At 32.6% G+C, this 21716-nt stretch overlaps 1 protein-coding gene across 1 annotated transcript in view; it reads right to left on the reverse strand.

The window, feature by feature from the left end:
- Positions 1–21716, reverse strand: part of LOC143248758 (integrator complex subunit 1-like) — a 95218-nt gene that overhangs the window by 33684 nt on the left and 39818 nt on the right. Inside the window, 13 exon segments of the mRNA XM_076497442.1 lie at positions 388–545; positions 1527–1571; positions 1574–1698; positions 2174–2246; positions 2736–2897; positions 7608–7719; positions 10548–10712; positions 10890–10994; positions 13660–13821; positions 16324–16473; positions 18125–18283; positions 20609–20738; positions 21133–21257. Of these exon segments, the coding sequence (XP_076353557.1) occupies positions 388–545; positions 1527–1571; positions 1574–1698; positions 2174–2246; positions 2736–2897; positions 7608–7719; positions 10548–10712; positions 10890–10994; positions 13660–13821; positions 16324–16473; positions 18125–18283; positions 20609–20738; positions 21133–21257 (1671 nt within the window).

Genomic DNA, 21716 nt, shown 5'->3' on the forward strand with positions numbered 1-21716 from the left:
CTAGCCTTGCAACACCAGCAAGATCTAAAAGACAGGAAACCCTAAAAGCAACAAGTCATTGTTAGCTTTATGATGCCAGCAAGAACTACAGCAAAGAAAATACTCCAAGCAAGTTGTTGCTAAGTTATGACATCAGAAAAAACTACAACACAAGAAGTATTCTCAGACAGTTTGTGTTAGCTTTATGATACTGGCAAAAACTGCAAAGCAGGAAACACACATGGAAGGTCTGGCTAATTTTAAAACACTAGCAGTAGTTCATTAGCTATATCACACCAGAAAGAGCTGCAAGACAGGAAAACCCTCACAGCAAGTTTTTGATGGTGTTATGTACTTTTGGTTTTTAATACATGATTATTTCTGAATACAGAGATGTGAAATACAAACCTTTTGAAGGCCTTTAAACAACTCTTGTCCAACAGTAAGTGGAGAAGATTCAACAAATAACTGTGTTAGAGATAAAGGAATAGGTAGTACAGCTGGAGGTTTAGGAGGAGCTCTCTGGATCACAGGTGTCTGGGCTGGTGTTGGTTCCATTTCTGTATCTAGAGTACACACAAAATTACCAGTCATCAAATACAAGGTAGTATACGAATTATAGTTCACACCGGTTGACTACACTGTGTTTTGTTCTCCATATAGTATACAAATGTTATAAACTAGAGTGTATATTTCATCTCTATATTATTTTTTAAATTCTCTGAGTTCTAGTTTGGAAATTTATGAAGTCTAGTAAAGAAACTTATCTTGTATTTCCTGTATTGTATTCTACTTTACCTAGTGTACAGATTTAGCCTGATGTTTTACTTTATATAGCAGTTTGGATCAATAAACTTATCTACTGTTTCATGGGGTAGTTGTACTGAATCCTTCTGTATTGAGGATAGTTCTCTAAATGCCATATGAAACAAAGACACTTCTACATTCTGTTATCTGGTTTGTCATCTACAGAAATAATGTTTTGTGCATAGAGTTTTAGCAGCCTTGGACAGATTTTTATCTTTCAAAAGAACAGATGTACAAAAGAGAGAGCCAAGACTTCGGTTCTTTTATTCTCTTCTATCACCCTTGCAGCTGGCAACGTTTGTTTGTCTACACTAATATAGTTTACTAATAAAGGTTTGTTATCTCAATGTTTATTAGTTCATCCCACAACAGCGTCTTTCCTCCACGTCATCAGTTTTTATGTTCATTTCTTCTTCAGAAAATAGTTTATTTGTGCTTCAAATTTCATCACTGACTCATCTCTTTCAGTCCAACTGTGGCAAACCACTGAATTTATTCTCTTACATATTGAGCCTCTGTACCTAAGAAATAGCATGACTGTGCAGTAAGTAAATTCTTAAATTATTCAACACTTACAATATACAAAGAAAACAACTAAAATGAAAGCAAAACCTTTCACTTATAGAATCTAACTATTTACCCACTCCTACAGAACTTAATCACACTGCAATGTGTAGAGTGAAGTATTACAATGACAGGAAAAAAAACCTATCTTCAACTTCAAGGTATTAACTACTTACCTATTTCTATACAATCTGTTTCTCCCAGTAAAGCAGAAAATTGAGTCCACCCACAGCACCACGCTGATGCTGTACCTGTACAAGTTGAGCCATGTAAGACTTGTCTACAACGGCTTGATCAACAGCACTACTGTCAAATTCCACAGCAATATCCAAGGCTTTCAGTAGCTTACTACAGCAAAGAATGTTAATGTCTAACTTAATACGTATCAAAACATTTACATAACAGATCCCAGCCTTTGAAACTACAAGTCAAGTTTGATGAAATACAAGAATTCCTCCAGGTTTCGCTAATAATACAGTACCAACAGATGTTTCTCAATATTATTACCACAAACTTAGTTTTAACACAATAATACACTCCAGTTTTTGTTAATAGTGTAGTACATATAGATGTTTTTCTATATTATTACCACAAACTTATGTTTAACACAATAATACACTCCAGGTTTTGTTAATACTATAGAACCTACAAATGTTTCTCTACACTATTACCATATCACAATGATACATTCAAGTTCTTTACAAAGTAATATTTGTGTCATTTTCATCCTAAGTCTTTTAGTTTACTGTCAAATTCAGGATAATATTTAATAAAATATTTTCTAAGCAAAACAACAGTTGGGGTTGTTGTTTTTTTTACTCACCTCATGTTAAGGACAGGGATTCCAAATGACTGAACAAATAAAACCAACTGACCAGCATCTAGATCCTTCAAGGCTATAAGAAGAAATACTAACTAAAGAAATCAGTATAGTAAATATATTAGTGTTATGATCAACCTCATTTAATGATTAGTACACCAGTTCTTTCATGTTTTCATTCCTCAGCCCAATAACGTGATCAACAACAGTTCCATTGCACGTAACAAAATATAGGATACTACTTGATAAATAGGTCGTCAAGTCGCGAAGACCTGACAAATAACGTATTTCTTGTTTCTTCAGAAAACTACTAATCAACAACAGTTTTACAAATTATGCAGGAAAACTAGTTCTCACACAAGAATTTTTCAAATAGAATTACAGAAAACCTTTTGGAATATCTCCCTTTGATAAGTCATTGTGATTAAGTTGTAATTCTCAGAACCAAACCATGAAAAGTATTGGTATTTAATCCCAGCAACACAAAGTTTCAACTAATGTTCATCATATTCCTACTAAATACCAGTGTTTATTGAACATTCCATACAGGATTAATAACAATTACCTGCATCTACAAGAATATCAACAGATGACTGAATCATTCTCAGCTTTAACCAATCAGGTAGGAGAAGAGCTTCTTCAGAAGTATCAACCAAGAATGCTTGGGGAGGTTCAGAATCAGATGGAAACCAGGCTTCTAGCATTTCTTCAAAATGACTCCGGTCCCCTAGGAAAGAAATTAATTTTGAACAAATAGAAATTAGCTACTTTGGTGTACATAGAAGAAATAGACAGTATGACTTAAATAGTAACTAAATAAAAACTAACAAGGAGATGTTCTTACAAAAGAGTATCAACAGTACTTATACTAATATATACACTGCTGGCCAAAATTTTAAGGCTAATTAACATAAAGAAAAAAGTAAAGTTTAACTGAGCTGTTTCGTGGTGTGGAAGGAGGTGTGGCATGTTTACGGTTTTTAAAGCTTTTCTCTTGTAGATGCTGTCTTATTGTTCTTAAGCTGCATTTTGCATTGTTAGACTCAACCACCTATTTGAGTAGAGCTTCGAAAGATGAAAATAAGAAGACGGAAAATAAAAATAAAACACTTTTTTAGCATTTAATAGGAAAAATGTGAACACTATAAAATTAGCCTAAATACTAGCTGGTCAAAAATTTAAGACCATACTGAAATGAAGCATTAATTGGTAAACACAATGAAATTTAGTCATTTGTGTTCAAGCATTAGCGTTGTTAACATCTCCTACTAACATCTCCTGTGTTACATTGGGTAAAAACATGGCAAAGGCTAAAAAGTTGACAGAGTTTAAACGTGGCAGAATTGTTGAGCTGCAGAAGCAAGGTCTCTCTCAATGTGCCATAGATGGTGAGATTGGGCGTCGTAAAACTGCTGTTATGAATTTCTTAAAAGACCCTAAGGGATATGGAAAGAGAATTTCAAGTGGTTAGCCCAAGAAAATTTTGCTGGCGTTGAGCAGGAGGATTTGATAGGTTGTCCAGCAAGACACCACCTGATCGTCGAACCAGGTTAAGGCCTTAACGGATGCAAAATGCAGCTCAAGAACAATAAGACGGCATCTATGAGAGAAAGGATTTAAAAACCGTAAACGTCTTCAAAGGCCACGCCTCCTTCCACACCACGAAACAGCTCGGTTAAACTTTGCTGAGAAGCGCCAAACATGGGACGTAGAAAAGTGGAAGAAGGTTTTGTTCTCTGATGAGAGAAAATTTAACCTGGATGGTCCAGATGGCTTCCAACATTACTGGCACAATAAGAATATCCCACCAGAGATATTTTCTACACGACACAGTGGAGGAGATTCCATTATGATCTGGGGTGCTTTCTCCTTCCATGGAACAATGGAGCTTCAGGTTATACAGGGGCATCAAACAGCGGCTGGCTAAATTGGCATGATGGAGAGAGCATCCTTATTTACTGAAGGCCCTCGGCTTGTGCATAAATGACTGGATATTTCAGTAGGACAATGCTGCAATTCACAAAGCCTGCAGGACAAAGGACATTTTTAGGTCGAATAACGTGATTCTTTTGGACCATCCAGCGTGTTCGCCCGAACTGAAATCCATTTAAAATGTTTGGGGGTGATGGCAAGGGAAGTCTATAGAAATGGACGTCAATTCCATACAGTGCATGATCTTCATGAAGCCATATTCACCACTTGGAATAACATTCCAGCCAGCCTTCTGCAAATGCTTATATCAACCATGCCAAAGCGAATGTTTGCAGTTATTCGCAATGATGGCCATGCAACTCACTACTGAGACCTCTCATTGGGCATTTCATACCCTGTTTAGGACTTCTTTTTGGTATGGTCTTAAACTTTTGACCAGCTAGTATTTAGGCTAATTTCATAGTGTTCACATTTTCTCTATTAAGTGCTAAAAAGGTTTTTTATTTTTATTTTCATCTTTCGAAGCTCTATTCAAATAAGTGGTTGAGTCTAATAACGCAAAATGCATATTTTTTCTTTATGTTCATTGGCCTTAAAGATTTTGGCCAGCAGTGTGTGTGTATATTACACACGTTTATGTATCAACAGTACTTATACCAATATATGTATATACACACACACACGTTTATGTATCAATAGTACTTATACTAATATATGTATATATACACACACACACGTTTATGTATCAACAGTACTTATACTAATATATGTATATATACACACACACACACACACACACACACGTTTATGTATCAACAGTACTTATACTAATATATGTATATATACACACACACACACGTTTATGTATCAACAGTACTTATACTAATATATGTATATATACACACACACACGCGTTTATGTATCAACAGTACTTATACTAATATATGTATATATACACACACACACACACATTTATGTATCAACAGTACTTATACCAATATATGTATACACACACAAACACACACGTTTATGTATCAACAGTACTTATACCAATATATGTATACACACACAAACACACACGTTTATGTATCAACAGTACTTATACTAATATATGTATACATACACAAACACACGTTTATGTATCAACAGTACTTATACTAATATACATACATATATATGTTTATGTGTCAATAGTGCTTATACTAATATACATACATATATATGTTTGTGTCAACAGTACTTATACTAATATACATACATATATATGTTTGTGTCAACAGTACTTATACTAATATATATACACACGTTTGTGTCAACAGTACTTATACTAATATATATACACACGTTTATGTGTCAACAGTACTTATACTAATATATATACACACGTTTATGTGTCAACAGTACTTATACTAATATATATACACACGTTTATGTGTCAACAGTACTTATACTAATATACACACGTTTATGTGTCAACAGTACTTATACTAATATACACACGTTTATGTGTCAATAGTACTTATACTAATATACACACGTTTATGTGTCAATAGTACTTATACTAATATACACATGTTTATGTGTCAATAGTACTTATACTAATATATATACACACACACATATATATATACATATGCTTATGTATAAATTGTAATTATAGTTATATATATACATACACATGTTTATGTATCAATTGTAATTATAGTTATATATATACATACACATGTTTATGTATCAATTGTAATTATAGTTATATACATACATACACATGTTTATGTATCAATAGTACTTATATATATAAATATGCATGTGTTTATGTATCAATTCATACATAATAGTTATAGATAATAACTAGTACGTGACTATTCAGTAGCATAAAGTTGTTGTTACAACAACTAGTACATGAGTAGTAACTAAACATAATGCTGGTGTAACAACAACTAGAACATGAGTAGTAACTAGACATAATGCTAGTGTAACAACAACTAGAACATGAGTAGTAACTAAACACAAAGCTGGTGTAACAACAACTAGAACATGAGTAGTAACTAAACATAATGCTAGTGTAACAACAACTAGAACATGAGTAGTAACTAAACATAATGCTAGTGTAACAACAACTAGAACGTGAGTAGTAACTAAACAAAGCTGGTGTTACAACAACTAATATGGGAGTAGTAACAAAGTGTAGAGCTGGAGTTACACCAACTAGCATGTGAGTAGTAACTAAACACAAAGCTGGTGTTACAACAACTAATATGGGAGTAGTAACAAAGTGCAGAGCTGGAGTTACACCAACTAGCATGTGAGTAGTAACTAAACACAACGCTGGTGTTACAACAACTAATATGGGAGTAGTAACAAAGTGCAGAGCTGGAGTTACACCAACTAGCATGTGAGTAGTAACTAAACACAAAGCTGGTGTTACAACAACTAATATGGGAGTAGTAACAAAGTGCAGAGCTGGAGTTACACCAACTAGCATGTGAGTAGTAACTAAACACAAAGCTGGTGTTACAACAACTAATATGGGAGTAGTAACAAAGTGCAGAGCTGGAGTTACACCAACTAGCATGCGAGTAGTAACTAAACACAAAGCTGGTGTTACAACAACTAATATGGGAGTAGTAACAAAGTGTAGAGATGGAGTTACACCAACTAGCATGTGAGTAGTAACTAAACACAAAGATGGTGTTACAACAACTAATATGGGAGTAGTAACAAAGTGTAGAGCTGGAGTTACACCAACTAGCATGTGAGTAGTAACTAAACACAAAGCTGGTGTTACAACAACTAATATGGGAGTAGTAACAAAGTGCAGAGCTGGAGTTACACCAACTAGCATGTGAGTAGTAACTAAACACAAAGCTGGTGTTACAACAACTAATATGGGAGTAGTAACAAAGTGTAGAGCTGGAGTTACACCAACTAGCATGTGAGTAGTAACTAAACACAAAGCTGGTGTTACAACAACTAATATGGGAGTAGTAACAAAGTGTAGAACTGGAGTTACACCAACTAGCATGTGAGTAGTAACTAAACACAAAGCTGGTGTTACAACAACTAATATGGGAGTAGTAACAAAGTGCAGAGCTGGAGTTACACCAACTATCATGTGAGTAGTAACTAAACACAAAGCTGGTGTTACAACAACTAATATGGGAGTAGTAACAAAGTGCAGAGCTGGAGTTACACCAACTAGCATGTGAGTAGTAACTAAACACATAATTGCAGTTACACAAAGTAGTAATTTAGTAGTAACTGACAGTGTGAATACTGATGACTCAGAGCTAGTTTTTCACAAACTAACATAATGTAATTAGTTTTGTGCTTTATCTTTTTTTGTATAATTCACATTCATACCTTTATATAAAATTAAAATTTCTCGAGTTATGTTTCCCAGATATTTAGTCATGTTTGTAGTATTTCAGTTTAAAGTGATTGTATTATTACTGTTACATTACATAGGTTACTGATTAGATGATAAATTTAAACAAACTATTACCTTCAGGAGGTCCATAGGTCAGAAGAATCACCATGGTATGAACAACCAGAATGTGCATTATGGCTGCTTGACCATTAGCCCACTGGACAAGAATATGCCCTTGTGATTCTGACTGAAAAAAATAATAAAAATTTCATAAGCTGAAAGATGAAACAACACTTACAAAATTAACACTGAACAACATCTAACACTTACTATATAAACCTCACCAGTACATGTAATGTTACACCGTAAATTAATATTTGCTTTATAAACCTGTGTTAGGTTACACTGTAAGTTAATACTTAGTTTATAAACCTCACCAGTATATGTGATGTTACATTGTAAATTAATATTGTATACATAAACCTCAGTGGTACAAGAGAAGCAATTGGTATTTTTAGATAGTTTTGGACAATTGTTTCAGAGAAAAAAAGATGCCAGTCACAAGTTGACAGTGATAAGCTAGTGATATGAATTTTGTTTAATTCATTTGTATAAAATATTGTTTAAAAACTCATGTCTAGAGCTGAAAGTGCAATTCTGTGGGATGACTTGAAGTTCCAAATGAACCTCCAGTTCTTCAGGACAGCTTAAGAGTTATAAAGTTCTTCACAGGAGCTATTCTGCAGAGCCTTTACAATCAAAATGATGAAGGTATAAAACCTCCAATGATACACCTCCTCAGACTTATTGTAAGTAGGATTGCAATTTCTCTAATTCAGTCAATGTAATTCAGAGCAGCACAGTAAAATAAGTGTATAAGAGAAGTTCAAAACTATCCTATTGTTAAATATCTTGAATTTGAGGAACACTATTGTTAAATATCTTGAATTTGAGGAACACTATTGTTAAATATCTTGAATTTGAGGAACACTATTTGCAACATTTCATTCAAAATTTAAATGTTATTAAAAATTGTGTTATTGTGAGAACTTAAATAAAGTTGATGTATTTTGTTACACATATGTCTCAGAATCACTTTCTTTAGTTAGTGATCTGTGAGCTCCATTCACAACTGCATTCATTAATTTAATAAATTAGGTGTAGTTGGTAGTAAAGTCTAAGAACATGTCTGTTACACAAGTACTGTCATACTGTAAGTTAATATTTACTATAAAAACTTGAGCAGTACATGTAATGTCATACTGTGAGTTAATATTCACTAAATAAATTTCACCAGAACCTGTGAATCTATTAATTGTAAGTTAATACCTCATACATAAATCCCAGAAGTAGATGTAATGCTTCATTGTAACTTAATACACATACCTCGTGATATGCATCACTATACAAATCTCTATAGTACATGTAATGTCAACAAGTTAATACCTTCTACATAAATCCCAAAAGTAGATGTAATGTCTCATTTTAACTTAATACACATACCTCATGATACAAATCTCTCTAATAAATGTAATGTCAACAAGTTAATACCTCATACATAAATCCCAGAAGTAGATGTAATGCTTCATTGTAACTTAATACACATACCTCACGATATGCATCACTATACAAATCTCTCTAGTACATGCAATGTCAACTAGTAAGCTAATACTCACTATATATACTTTAGCAGTACATTCTCTCGCTTGTACTGCGATTCTCGTTCAATGCTGCCCTCTACATACAAAATGTCTTTCGAGTGCTAAGAGCCTTGAGCTTCCACAACCAATGTGGTTCACAGCGTTTCACATGTAACTCATCATTTGATAACCCTCTACTAACAGAAATGCAACATTCAGGTAAGGGTAGAAAGAGAAAAGTCACTTACAGAGAACTGTTTCAAGGGGATGAAAAGATGAGAACATGAACCACAGAAGAAAGAAATACAGGAATGTAAGAATGAAGAGCACATATAAGACACAGAAGTCTATCTGGATCAGAAGTAGAACTGTGGGCCAAGAAGGGGAAAACCCTGTCTCAAAAACTAACAAAGGAAGATATTCCATTTATGTTGATAAACCTCAAAAGAGGAAAAGCAAATTGACTGTGCTAAAGAGGAAGCAACACACCTAGAAAATCGACATTTCTTTAGTAGGCATGGAATCAGATAGTATGAAGGATGGGATGGAGTAAAAGGAAATTCAGCAATAGTTTGAGGTGAATCAGACAGTATGAAGGATGGGATGGAGTAAAAGGAAATTGAGCAATAGTTTGAGGTGAATCAGATAGTATGAAGGATGGGATGGAGTAAAAGGAAAAGGAAATTGAGCAATAGTTTGAGGTGAATCAGATAGTATGAAGGATGGGATGGAGTAAAAGGAAAAGGAAATTGAGCAATAGTTTGAGGTGAATCAGATAGTATGAAGGATGGGATGGAGTAAAAGGAAAAGGAAATTGAGCAATAGTTTGAGGTGAATCAGATAAGGAAGCCAGATTTTATTTTGTGCCAGCTAATTAGAAGCAATCAGAAGGGCCTGACTGAGAAAGGCATAAATGACCAAAACCCACCATGAGAAAATATTGGATGGGAGGATAAACAAAGGAAGTGGTAGGTCCTCTGTGTTGAGGAAAGTGGCAAAGGCATCCAGATTGTTGTACTTTTTTATATTTTTACTGTAATTAAGGTAAGTTATTGATGTAATAATGTCAAGTTATAGTGAAATTAATGCATACAATTTCACTTAGTTACAAAACACTTCTTTAGAGTTTGTGTCCCATTTGTTTCCGCTTTTTAAAACTAGCATTTTTTTTAATGCTAGGAATAAGCTGAAAACATACTACAATTATGTTAGTACAAAATGGAAAACTGAGTGACTTATAGGAGAAACAAATATGTACATTTCAACTTAGAGCAAATCGAAACTAAATAATACATGGAAACAGCTATACACATAATAATGTACTTTCTTGTTTAGTAACAGACTACACTGTTGATTCAAAATATATGCAGATACTCATGTGGCTGAAGAATCTTTAACACTAACTTGGAAAACATTAAAAATATATGAGCCTCACCCAGGCATAGGCCTCCTTAGAAGGTCGTCGAACCTGTTTCAGGTACGTAGTGAAAATTTTGGAAATTGCTATTAGGAAAGAATTCTTCCTGCTACTATTGTTTCCATTTGAGGGAAGAATACAGTTGACAATTGTTGGTCTTTCCACAATCAACTGGGCCATGTCCTGTTAAATTACATTGTGCATTACTAATATTAGCATTTGAAACTTCAGAGGAATTTTCTGGTGAGCTTTATTACATATAAAACAATGAATTATTCCAACCTTCAATACTGACCAAAGCACATGATTGAGCATTGCACTTCTCTTATTGATACATAGCAAACTAAAAGTATACATTACCAAGGCAAGGTCTCCCACATTCTGTTGGTCATCAATAGGACTGTAAGCTGACAGGAAGTGGACATAAGCACTGATGGCCATAGGGTCATTCTCAACATGACAGGCCTAAAGAAAATGGTGATATGTAAAACAAATGATTTTCTTGGAATTTTTGACAAAACAATGCTTTTAAGTCTTACTTTCTACATGCTATGCAATGGAACCAACTACAAGTAATAAGTAACATTAAACTTCACACACAATTTGAAGGTATTTTACTTATAATACTATATAAAACAAAAAATTACATTTTTGCAAAATGTATTTGTCATTTCAAAATACACCTTTTTCCCACCTACCTCACATAAGTAGCATAAATCCTAAAACCTTGATACACTAAATTTGTTGAGAGATTTGTCATCCAAAATTATTTCACTAGTTAACCCCTTCACAACAGGCTCAGTGTAATATATACAAGTTTGTCTACACATTTGCACATGTTAAGTATTTACACCATAACTTTTGATACAGCATGTGTATTTTCACAAAATTTGGTAGACATTTAGTAACGATTATGAGTTTTTGTACACAAAAAGTCGTTTTTTTTAATGAAATACTGTCAATAAAGATTTGTTTGTAGAAATAGTTTCCCTACTTGTCTGCATGTAAAGTCATTTCATGTTATGATTAATAAAACTATTCTTCATCCTGAAAATCTCAAATCTTATTTGCATAATCCCTAAAACCTCCTAAATACATTTCAAATTTTTGTTTTCAGTGATACTTTATATTTTATGTTATTTTCTATACCCTAACTATGTGGGGTCTGTAAAATGACCCACCTTGTAACCGTCACAAAAAAAAAAAAGAAATAAATATAAATTATATTTTTCTTTGTGCTACAATGACTACATATAACACAAAAATAGAAATGTTTAATATAAGTAGCTTAAGTCTCATAACATTATGTATTTATACACATTTATCATCTTTTATTATATTGACCTTCCAGTCATGCCTAGCTAACATTACATAACTTCCTCTGACGTTGTGCACATGCACTCGTATTACCACATCCACTAACATAAAACTAACTTTTAGTCTTTACAAAGTGATCACTCTTGGTTTTGTTTTAGTGGACTAGTATTTAGTAATATATATAATTACATTTCCATTATTATACATTATATACACATATAAATTACTACCATTTAAAAATAAGTTATGAAGTTTTCCTTTAAATTATACAACAATAAATAAAAGAAGTAGAGAAAACAATTGTCTTTTAGCTATGACCTCTGAACTCAGTTGCTGCTGAACATAGGTTGCTAAGACTTAGAATTTTGCATATGGAAGATATCAAACAAAAATTTTAGGCTTTATATATAACAGTTGAATAACCACAAAATCATAACTGTAATTGTACAACAGAATTCTAGTATAATTTATTAAAGTTAGTAATTATGCTGTATTTAGGTTTAAAAAAATATGAAACTTTGAGCAGACTGAAGACACAACCTACCTTTATGAAATCTTGGCTTGAACAAAAGTGGTAGCCTTTTCACAGATTAAAATGGCTGAGAAAACCACTAACGGGACATTCTAAGCTGTTGATTGGTTATTCAAATCATATACTGTAGTAATGGAATATAAAGGACCATTTCAAAAAATGAAAAGAGCTGAACAGGGCCACTGTGTTTGATTCAGTAAATCAGCCATATCTCATAACAATAAAAAGATACGAGGTTATTATTTTATATTCTAGCTTGTAAATATTAGTAATTTGAGTTCCTAATTTGTACAAACTAAAGATTTAGTATTTTGACATTACAAACATCTAATTTTAAACAGTGCTGTGTTTAACATACTATATGACTCACTAAAATATATATTTAGGTGTGTTATTTTAACATTTACTTTTAAATTAAGAAATTAATTCATATATAATAATAAAGTTTGAGTCATAATGTACTATTTGATTTCAAACTTATTGACATAAATTCATAAATTATTGTTCAATACAATTTTTAATGCAAATTAACAAATACAATGACATGGCCTTTGACCCATTGCAAAAAGATTAACCAAATGTGCATGGGGATAGTCATCTGACCCTGTATTGGAGAAGGAACTTTGACAATAATGCTGGCTTTGTTAAATATATCTACACTAAATGTGACATAATTTTAGCAAAATATACAAGTATGTTGTACACACAACAACAGATGTATTTCAAAAGCATTTGTACTTACGATCTGTCTGTGAAGTGGTGACACCAGTCTCACTTGGACTCTTAACAAGTACAGGGCAAAGTGATATTCATATAAAGAACAAAAATACTTTCCTCCATTATACAGTTTGCATATACTCTAGAAACTCCAAAATGAATATTTACTGTGTATCTCAATACCCCTATAAACTCCATCTGGTATCTACCATGAACTAGAGTGTATTTCAGTATCACTGTATCTGGAATTTACCCTACCCTACCATTAATTACAGTATCTCATATCCCTATATGCTGTATCTGGTATTTACTATCCTTTATCACAAAGTGTCATTAAATCAACATTGGATAAAATGAATAGCCGATAACTCTGGCATCAAGTATGTAACACTAAGTTAAATGGAACTCTGTAAAAGATATATATAGGTTTGATATTAAAAAACAGAAACAGACTGTAAAAAGAAACAAGCACACAGCCCTCTGGAATAGTTGGAATAGAGTTATTATACGTCCTCAAGTTTACAGTTGAGTTAACAGAAATCCTGAAGTAGGTGAGATAAGTACCTGTCTGAGAACAAAACAAGCTTGGGATTTTGCCAAATCAAAGTGTGGGAGCATTGGCATGTACTTTAACAACCAGCTGTGTTCGGAAGTTTCCTTTTCCAGGAGGTCATCATCGTCTGAGCCAGGTGATCTGTTAGGTTGAGTGAGTACTAGGTTCAAACCCTGGAAGTGAAAAACAGTTTCAGTATTAGTTCTGTGCTATACCATAAAGGTAAGTATTACCACTTTTTGGTTTGATGATATAAACGTGTGTAAAAAGAAAGTAACAAAAGCTGTAATTTTATATGTAAATATTCCTTAGTTTGTTAACTAAAATAAACAGGTATATTTCTTTACCATAATTAGCTTAATATTAACACATGTTAAACATAACAAAACACCCACCAGCAACCATGGAAAGCAAATATAGTTTTGAGCTAAAGAAGATATTAGAATAAATGCTATTAAAATATTCTACTCTAGAAAGTTACTTTAAAAACAGTATACTATTATTATTTTGTAGTTTAAATAAAGATAATTCTGGTGAAAAGCATATAATTGGATTGAAGGAAATACCTGTTTCTTTAATGTAGCACTAATGTAAAACTGGGCATATTTACATCCTGAGGAAACACTGTTAAATATTTCATATAGCCTCGAAATTGTGAAAAAGAAACTAGTATAATGTTACAACCACTGAAAGTACACTTTTAGTCACATGTCATGTGCATAATTAACACAGCAGGGAAAATAAATACAGTAACAAACTGTTTAAACTCCCTAACATAAGAACGATAAAAACATGAAAATTCAAACACATACTCTGTGAATATTCTTATAGTTTGACTAAAAACATTGAAAAATGACTAACACTAATGAACAAAGGCCAATTAATTGTAATTAATGTCTTCATCAGTGGTAATTAATCTCATAGCAAGATAACTGGTAAAAAAAATGTAATTTCAAAACATCAAGATATGAAAGAGTGTTATATCAACAAGTGTGCCAAATTTAGTGCCAATATTGGCTTTAATGATGAAGTGGAAAAACAAACAACTTTCTATTCACTTACTATAGCTTAATTATTAAACATTTTAAAACAAAAATGAGTTACTTTTGTAGGAAAGGAGTGAAACTTTTGACTTGTGCTAAATTTCAGAAAAGTGATTTTGAAATATTGGAGGCACTTCCAAAAATTCAGTATTACTTTAATCCATATCGCATATTACTGGACTGAGAGAAGTCTCTCTCTAATCCATATCATTTTTACTTCCATTTCCAGTTTACATAGTTTTATGCAACGTTATTAAAACTGAGAATAAGGACTACATTACTCAGTTTTACCAAACCTCTCCAAGACACAAAATAAGGACTACATTACTCACTTTTATCAAGACTCAGAATAAGGATTACATTATTCACTTTTGTCAAATCTCATTAAGACTCAGAATAAGGACTAAGTTACTCAATTTTATAAAACCTCATCCAGACACACAATAAGGACTACATTACTCAGTTTTATCAAACTTCACCAAGGCTTAGACTAAGGACTACATTACTCACTTTTATCTCACCTCTCCAAGACACACAATAAGGACTGTCAGTTACTTCTATCAAACCTCATAAAGTCTCAGAATAAGGACCATGTTATTCAATTTTATCAACCTTCATCAAATCATAGAATAAGGACTTCATTACTTAGTTTTATTAAACTTCATCAAGACAGAATTAGGACTATATTACTCCGTTTCTCAAACCTCATCAAGACACAGAAATAAGACTACATTACTCACTGTTATCACACTTCACCAAGACATACAATAAGGACTGTAAGTTACGTCTATCAAACCTCATCAAGACTCAGAATAAGGGCTACAGTAGTCAGTTTTATGAAACCTCAAGACTCGGAATAAGGACCAACTTACTCACTTTTATCAAACCTCATAAAGACACAGAATAAGGATAAGAATAGCCACTTTTATCAAAGCTCACCAAGACTCAGAATAAGGACTACATTACTCAGTTTTATTATCAAACCTCACCAAGACACAGAATAAAGACTATGTTAGATACTTCTATCAAACCTCAGAATAAGGGCTACAGCACTCAGTTTTATGAAACCTCAAGACTCAGAATAAGGACTACATTACGAGGTTTTATTATCAAACCTCACCAAGACACAGAATAAGGACTACATTACTCAGTTTTATTATCAAGCCTCACCAAGACACAGAATAAGGACTACATTACTCAGTTTTATTATCAAACCTCACCAAGATACAGAATAAAGACTATGTTAGTTACTTCAATGAAGACACAGAATAAGGATCATGTTACTCACTTTTATCAAGTTCATCAACACTCAGAATAAGGACTACATTACTCAGTTTTATCAAACCTCATCAAGATACAGAATTAGGACTACTTTACTCAGTTTTATAAAACCTTCATCAATAGTCAAAATAAGGACTGTGTTACTCAGTTTTTATGAAACTGCATCAAGACTCAGAATAAGGATTACATTACTCAGTTTTATGAAGATTTATCAAGATTCAAAAAAGAAAGGTTACTTAGTTTTATCCAACCTCAACTCACCAAGATTCACAACACAGACAACATTAACTCAGTTTTATCCAAAATAGCCACAATGATCTACTCTAAACTTATTTTCTAGCTTATTTAAACCTTTGCTGCAAGTTTTCTTGCTGAAGCTTGCTGTGAGCTAAGTCTCCTCATGAAATAATCCAAGACTTCACATGTCGGTTGAGGATCATCACCAGCATCATGTAACAACGTCTGTAAATGGACCAGCAGCTGCTCCTGTTTTCGTTTTTTCTTAGAGAATAAAAATTATCATTGAAAGTTTAATTTTCTTAAGCTAGGAAAAAATTAATGTAACCTGAAAGTTTATTCTTAATATATCTGAAGAAATTTGTTATAAAAAGTTCATAATACAAACAAAAAAATGAAGAAACTGTATATATCACAATCATCAGTTATAATAAATAACATCTTCTGTTTCCTATAAGGTTATTTAGATACAATAAAAACATTCTTAATTCATATAGTAGGTGTTCTAATTGAAAACTTCAATAACTTTTGAGTACAACTTATTCAAAGTTGTACTCCATAGTCTCTCAGTGTCATAATCTATTTCCCTGCAAATAATGCAACAACAACTTTTACATAAATCAGTTTCTGCAAACTGTTACTCTACATCTGATGCAGGAAACAACCAGAAATGTACTCAGTGTAAAGCAAAACCAAACTCTGTTAAAGAAAAACACTAGTTCTAACTGATATAACAATGGATTAAGAAACTAACTAATACATTTCACTTTTCAAGAGTAGTTCCAAGAGTCTACTGTGGCACCTGCTGGTATTTATAAACTATACCTTAATAACAGCAGTACACCACAGAAGTTGTCACAGTAGACTCTTGGATCTACTCTTGAAACAGGAAAGCAACTTTAACATTAATAAAAAAGATAGAAAACCTACTCTTGTCAAAAGAAATACAGCAACTTTACACTCATCAGAAAAGAAACACCAAACCTTAATTTATCAGAAGAAAAACAACAAACCTAAACTCATCTGAAGAAATACAGCAACTTTACACTCATCAGAAAAGAAACACCAAACCTTATCTTATCAGAAGAAAAACAACAAACCTAAACTCATCTGAAAAAATTCAGCGACTTTACACTCATCAGAAAAGAAACACCAAACCTTATCTTATCAGAAGAAAAACAACAAACCTAAACTCATCTGAAGAAATACAGCGACTTTACACTCATCAGAAAAGAAACACCAAACCTTATCTTATCAGAAGAAAAACAACAAACCTAAACTCATCTGAAGAAATTCAGCGACTTTACACTCATCAGAAAAGAAACACCAAACCTTATCTTATCAGAAGAAAAACAACAAACTTAAACTCATCTGAAGAAATACAGCAACTTTACACTCATCAGAAAAGAAACACCAAACCTTATCTTATCAGAAGAAAAACAACAAACCTAAACTCATCTGAAGAAATACAGCGACTTTACACTCATCAGAAAAGAAACACCAAACCTTAACTTATAGAAGAAAAACAACAAACCTAAACTCATCTGAAGAAATATAGCAACTTTACACTCATCAGAAAAGAAACACCAAACCTAAACCCACAAAGAAAAAGAACAACCTTAAACCCATCAGAAGAAATATAATGACCTTGCACTTATCAGGAGAAACACTAACCCTAAACTCAGCAGAGTAAAACAGCAACCTTACACTCATCAAAAGAAAATGCAAATTTCAACTCATCGAAGAAGAAACACCATAAAGTATGTCAAATTTTTTTTGTAATACTTGCACATTAAATATGTTTGAAAAACTGAAAAAAAAAACATGAAATATTTCTCTAAGTAGCAAAATGAATTAAACAATTTAAATAAAATAAAATAAAACTTAAATTCAAACTACAACTTCATTAACTTACCTTAGCTCTGACTTCATGTGTTCCCTCAGGAGAACACGTGAATATTTCTGGTGTTTCATTCAACAGAAATTCACACAAGCACTGAACAGGCAGCATACTAAAAGAACCTTCACAGGATTCTACGAGTTCAGCCAACCAGGGCATAGAATGAGATGTACCCTAGACAATTCACAAGGCATATTTAGATCATTTTAAACTGTATTTTTTTTCTTTATACAGGTGCATATGAGTATCTATCTATTCAGTGATTAGTTTCAGTTATTAGCTTCAGCTTTGATGTCAAAAGTATTCACAAGCAAGCAACATAACAAAACATATCTATAACTGATGTTTATTGTACATTACATGATATTAGAAACACAAGTCTTGAAGTTACATATCAATAGAGCTAAATATGTTATCCTTTTTTGTCGTGTACTTACTCTATCATACATAAGAAATTAAGCTCTTGAAGCTAACCTGTAGTACACTATAGTAGAAACCAGTACCTGACTTTCTGTTCACAAGTTATCCAAGCCAACCTGTAGTACATTATAGTAGAAACCAGTACCCGAGTTTCTGTTCATAAGTTATCCAAGCTAACTTGTAGTACATTACGGTTGAAACCAATACCCGACTTTCTGTTCACAAGTTATCCAAGCTAACCTGCATTACACTATAACAGAAACCAGTACCTGACTTTATTTTCACATGGTATTCAAGTTAACAACCAATATACTACAGTTGAAACCAGCACCTGACTTTCTGTTCACTAGTTATCCAAGTTAATAATCAATGCACCATAGTTGAATCCAACACCTGACTCCCTTTTTCACAAGTTACTCAAGCTAACCTAGAGTACACTATAGATGAATCCAGTACCAGATTTACTGTTTGTGACTACAAAGAACAGTAGCAATAAAATAACAAAAATGGCACAAAGGTAATTATATCTCTGTGTGTTCAGATGAACTTAATGGAAAAAGTTAATAAACTTTTAATTATCAAAGCTATGGTTCAGATTAATGACACATGAAATTCAAGTAGAAATCACAGATATCACAATATAAATATATCAATCCTATCTGATAAGTGAGTTCTACAATAATGTTTAATCTAATCAAGAACACCTCAGGTGTGAAAACAAAAAAATGTGGCCAAAAGACCAAACCCTGCAACTTAAAAGAATGAAAACAAACTTGGCAGACAAACTGGTAGCTACATTTATAGAACTGATAATAATCTAACAACAAATATTTATTTACAGGCCATCCACGCTGCATTTTTTGTTCAAAATACAGAACTCAGCTAACAAACAAATAAATACTTGCTGTAAACTTCTTATCTGTGCTGTACATATAGCCACCAGTTTTTACCACAAATTTGGATTTCATTCCATGGAGTTGCACACTCATTCCCTTTTTCCACACCTAAAGTGTTTTTATTAGATATTATGACATTTTGTCAATACACACCAAGTAAGGGAGTGACACTTAATAGTAAGCAACATTAGCTTTATGATTTCAGCCCTGTTATTCGAAACAGACTTATACTTTTCACAACCAATCAGATTCTTTAAAATGTATAGTGGTAGCTTTTCATTTCTCTAAACCAGTGTTAATAACTTCTTAATGCCATGGAAAATAGATTAATAGTTTCTTGTCATCATCTGCATGCATTTAGTACAGTTGTATCAAGCACTATTATTCAGCAAATTGTGCTAATATCATGCAATGCTAAACACTCTTTAATTAGCAACATTTCATAAAATTTAGCAAATCTATACTTAAAAGTTTATAACTGCTAATCTAGTTTGCTTGTCCTGACCAATACTTATGTACCTGTACATGCTTTAACCCTACAGTTTTACTGTTTTAAATCAGCAGTCTTTGACCTAAATGACAAACAGTAGATCCTTTATCCTCAGATGAAGCTGCAGTAGAAATGCCAGACTGACAGTTCCTGTGACTTTTGTGTTGGTATGCACAAGTATTTTGATCAAAATTGTTTTTTGTTGAATAACTTTGCCATTTGGCTTACATTTAAACAAAATCTGACACCTAAATGTAGGATGTAAAGATCATCATTATACCAAATTTGAAAAAAAAATAACCCATGTAAGTGTAGTATGTTTTACAATCAAATAATGTTTCTGCATATTTCACAAGAAAAAAACAGGAGAAAATTTAATCAGCATTGGATATTTTATGTCTCATTTATTTCTCAATGGATTGCCTTGAAATTTGGTATTTCAAGTAAGTGTCCAGAGAAACACATTCACTGAAAATATGAGTTAGTTTGGATTACCACAGTCCAAGTTACAGAAAGTTCAAAATTGCAACACTATCACTTCTGTTAAGAACACACTGTGTCCTGCAAGTTTTTTTGGCCACAAGACAACCTACCACATGTTTTGATGACTTCAATTTTAACAATAAATTATTCCTATCAAAAATTATAAAAGTTAATAAAATATTTCAGTTGATTACCAATTCTCTGTCTCACCTGTCTGTGGATTATATCTAACAGAAAGTCCGGGTGACGACTTCGACATAAAAGATGCCCAAGTTTCAACGACTGATTCAAAGATTTTAATTGTTCTAAGACAGCAGCAGGAGGCTTTCGAGAGGACCCACTAAAAAAGTAATGTCTCAAAGATTAAAACATCAGGAATTTTGGAGGCTTAAGAGAAAACCTATTGTAAAAATAAAATCTTAAAGATCTAACACTACAAATATATAACTTATGGTACTTTTTTCAGGTCATAAACTAGTAATTCTAAGACTCAACTCTATAATTCTCAATACTTTTTTCATGCTACAATACGGGATATCTGATATTATGAAGGTAAAATTTCAGATATGTTTTTCAGATGACATTCTTATAAATATAACATAATAAATATACAACTTTTATAGTGCACAGATTTTGTTCAATCCAGTTTTAAGGTTTTCTTCTCTAAATTAGGTTCTACTGAAGTTTAAATAATGGTTAATAGTAGTTCACTTCTGACCAACTTTATAACTCACAGAGGATTCATGGAAAGTAACTTAGATAGAAGCAGACTGTTGGATTCTGTGATAGCAACTTTTGTTGAGGCTGCAGCCAGATGGCTCTCAAACTCCAGAATTTCATGCTTTTCCAACTGAGCAATCTGAAAGAAAATAATCCCATAGTATTTAAACAGTAGCTGAAATACTGTACTTTATTTCAATTAAAGTGCTAATACCCATACCAGCCATCTTGAGATTATATTTTTACTTCAAGTCAGTTTCTCGTCATCACACAATACTATTCTTGACAATGTGCTTTCTTTGCTACAGGGATGATATATAACCTAAATGGTTATTGCTCTATCTTAAACATTCCAATCAGTGATAATTTTTGTAATGAATCAGATAATACGACAGCATAGCCACCCATGGATTATCTCACAATATTAAAACACGTGATAATATTTGCATATTAAAATATAATTGATATTGTCTTGCCATTCTAGTGTTCCTTTCCACTAGCTTTTAAACATAGTAAAATCTTCCACAGTGGTATCTACTAGCATTTAAACAAAGTACCATCTTAACACTATACTATAATGAAGTAGTAACTCAACAAT

This window comes from Tachypleus tridentatus, chromosome 4, assembly GCF_004210375.1.
Source record: "Tachypleus tridentatus isolate NWPU-2018 chromosome 4, ASM421037v1, whole genome shotgun sequence".
NCBI classification, from domain to species: domain Eukaryota; kingdom Metazoa; phylum Arthropoda; class Merostomata; order Xiphosura; family Limulidae; genus Tachypleus; species Tachypleus tridentatus.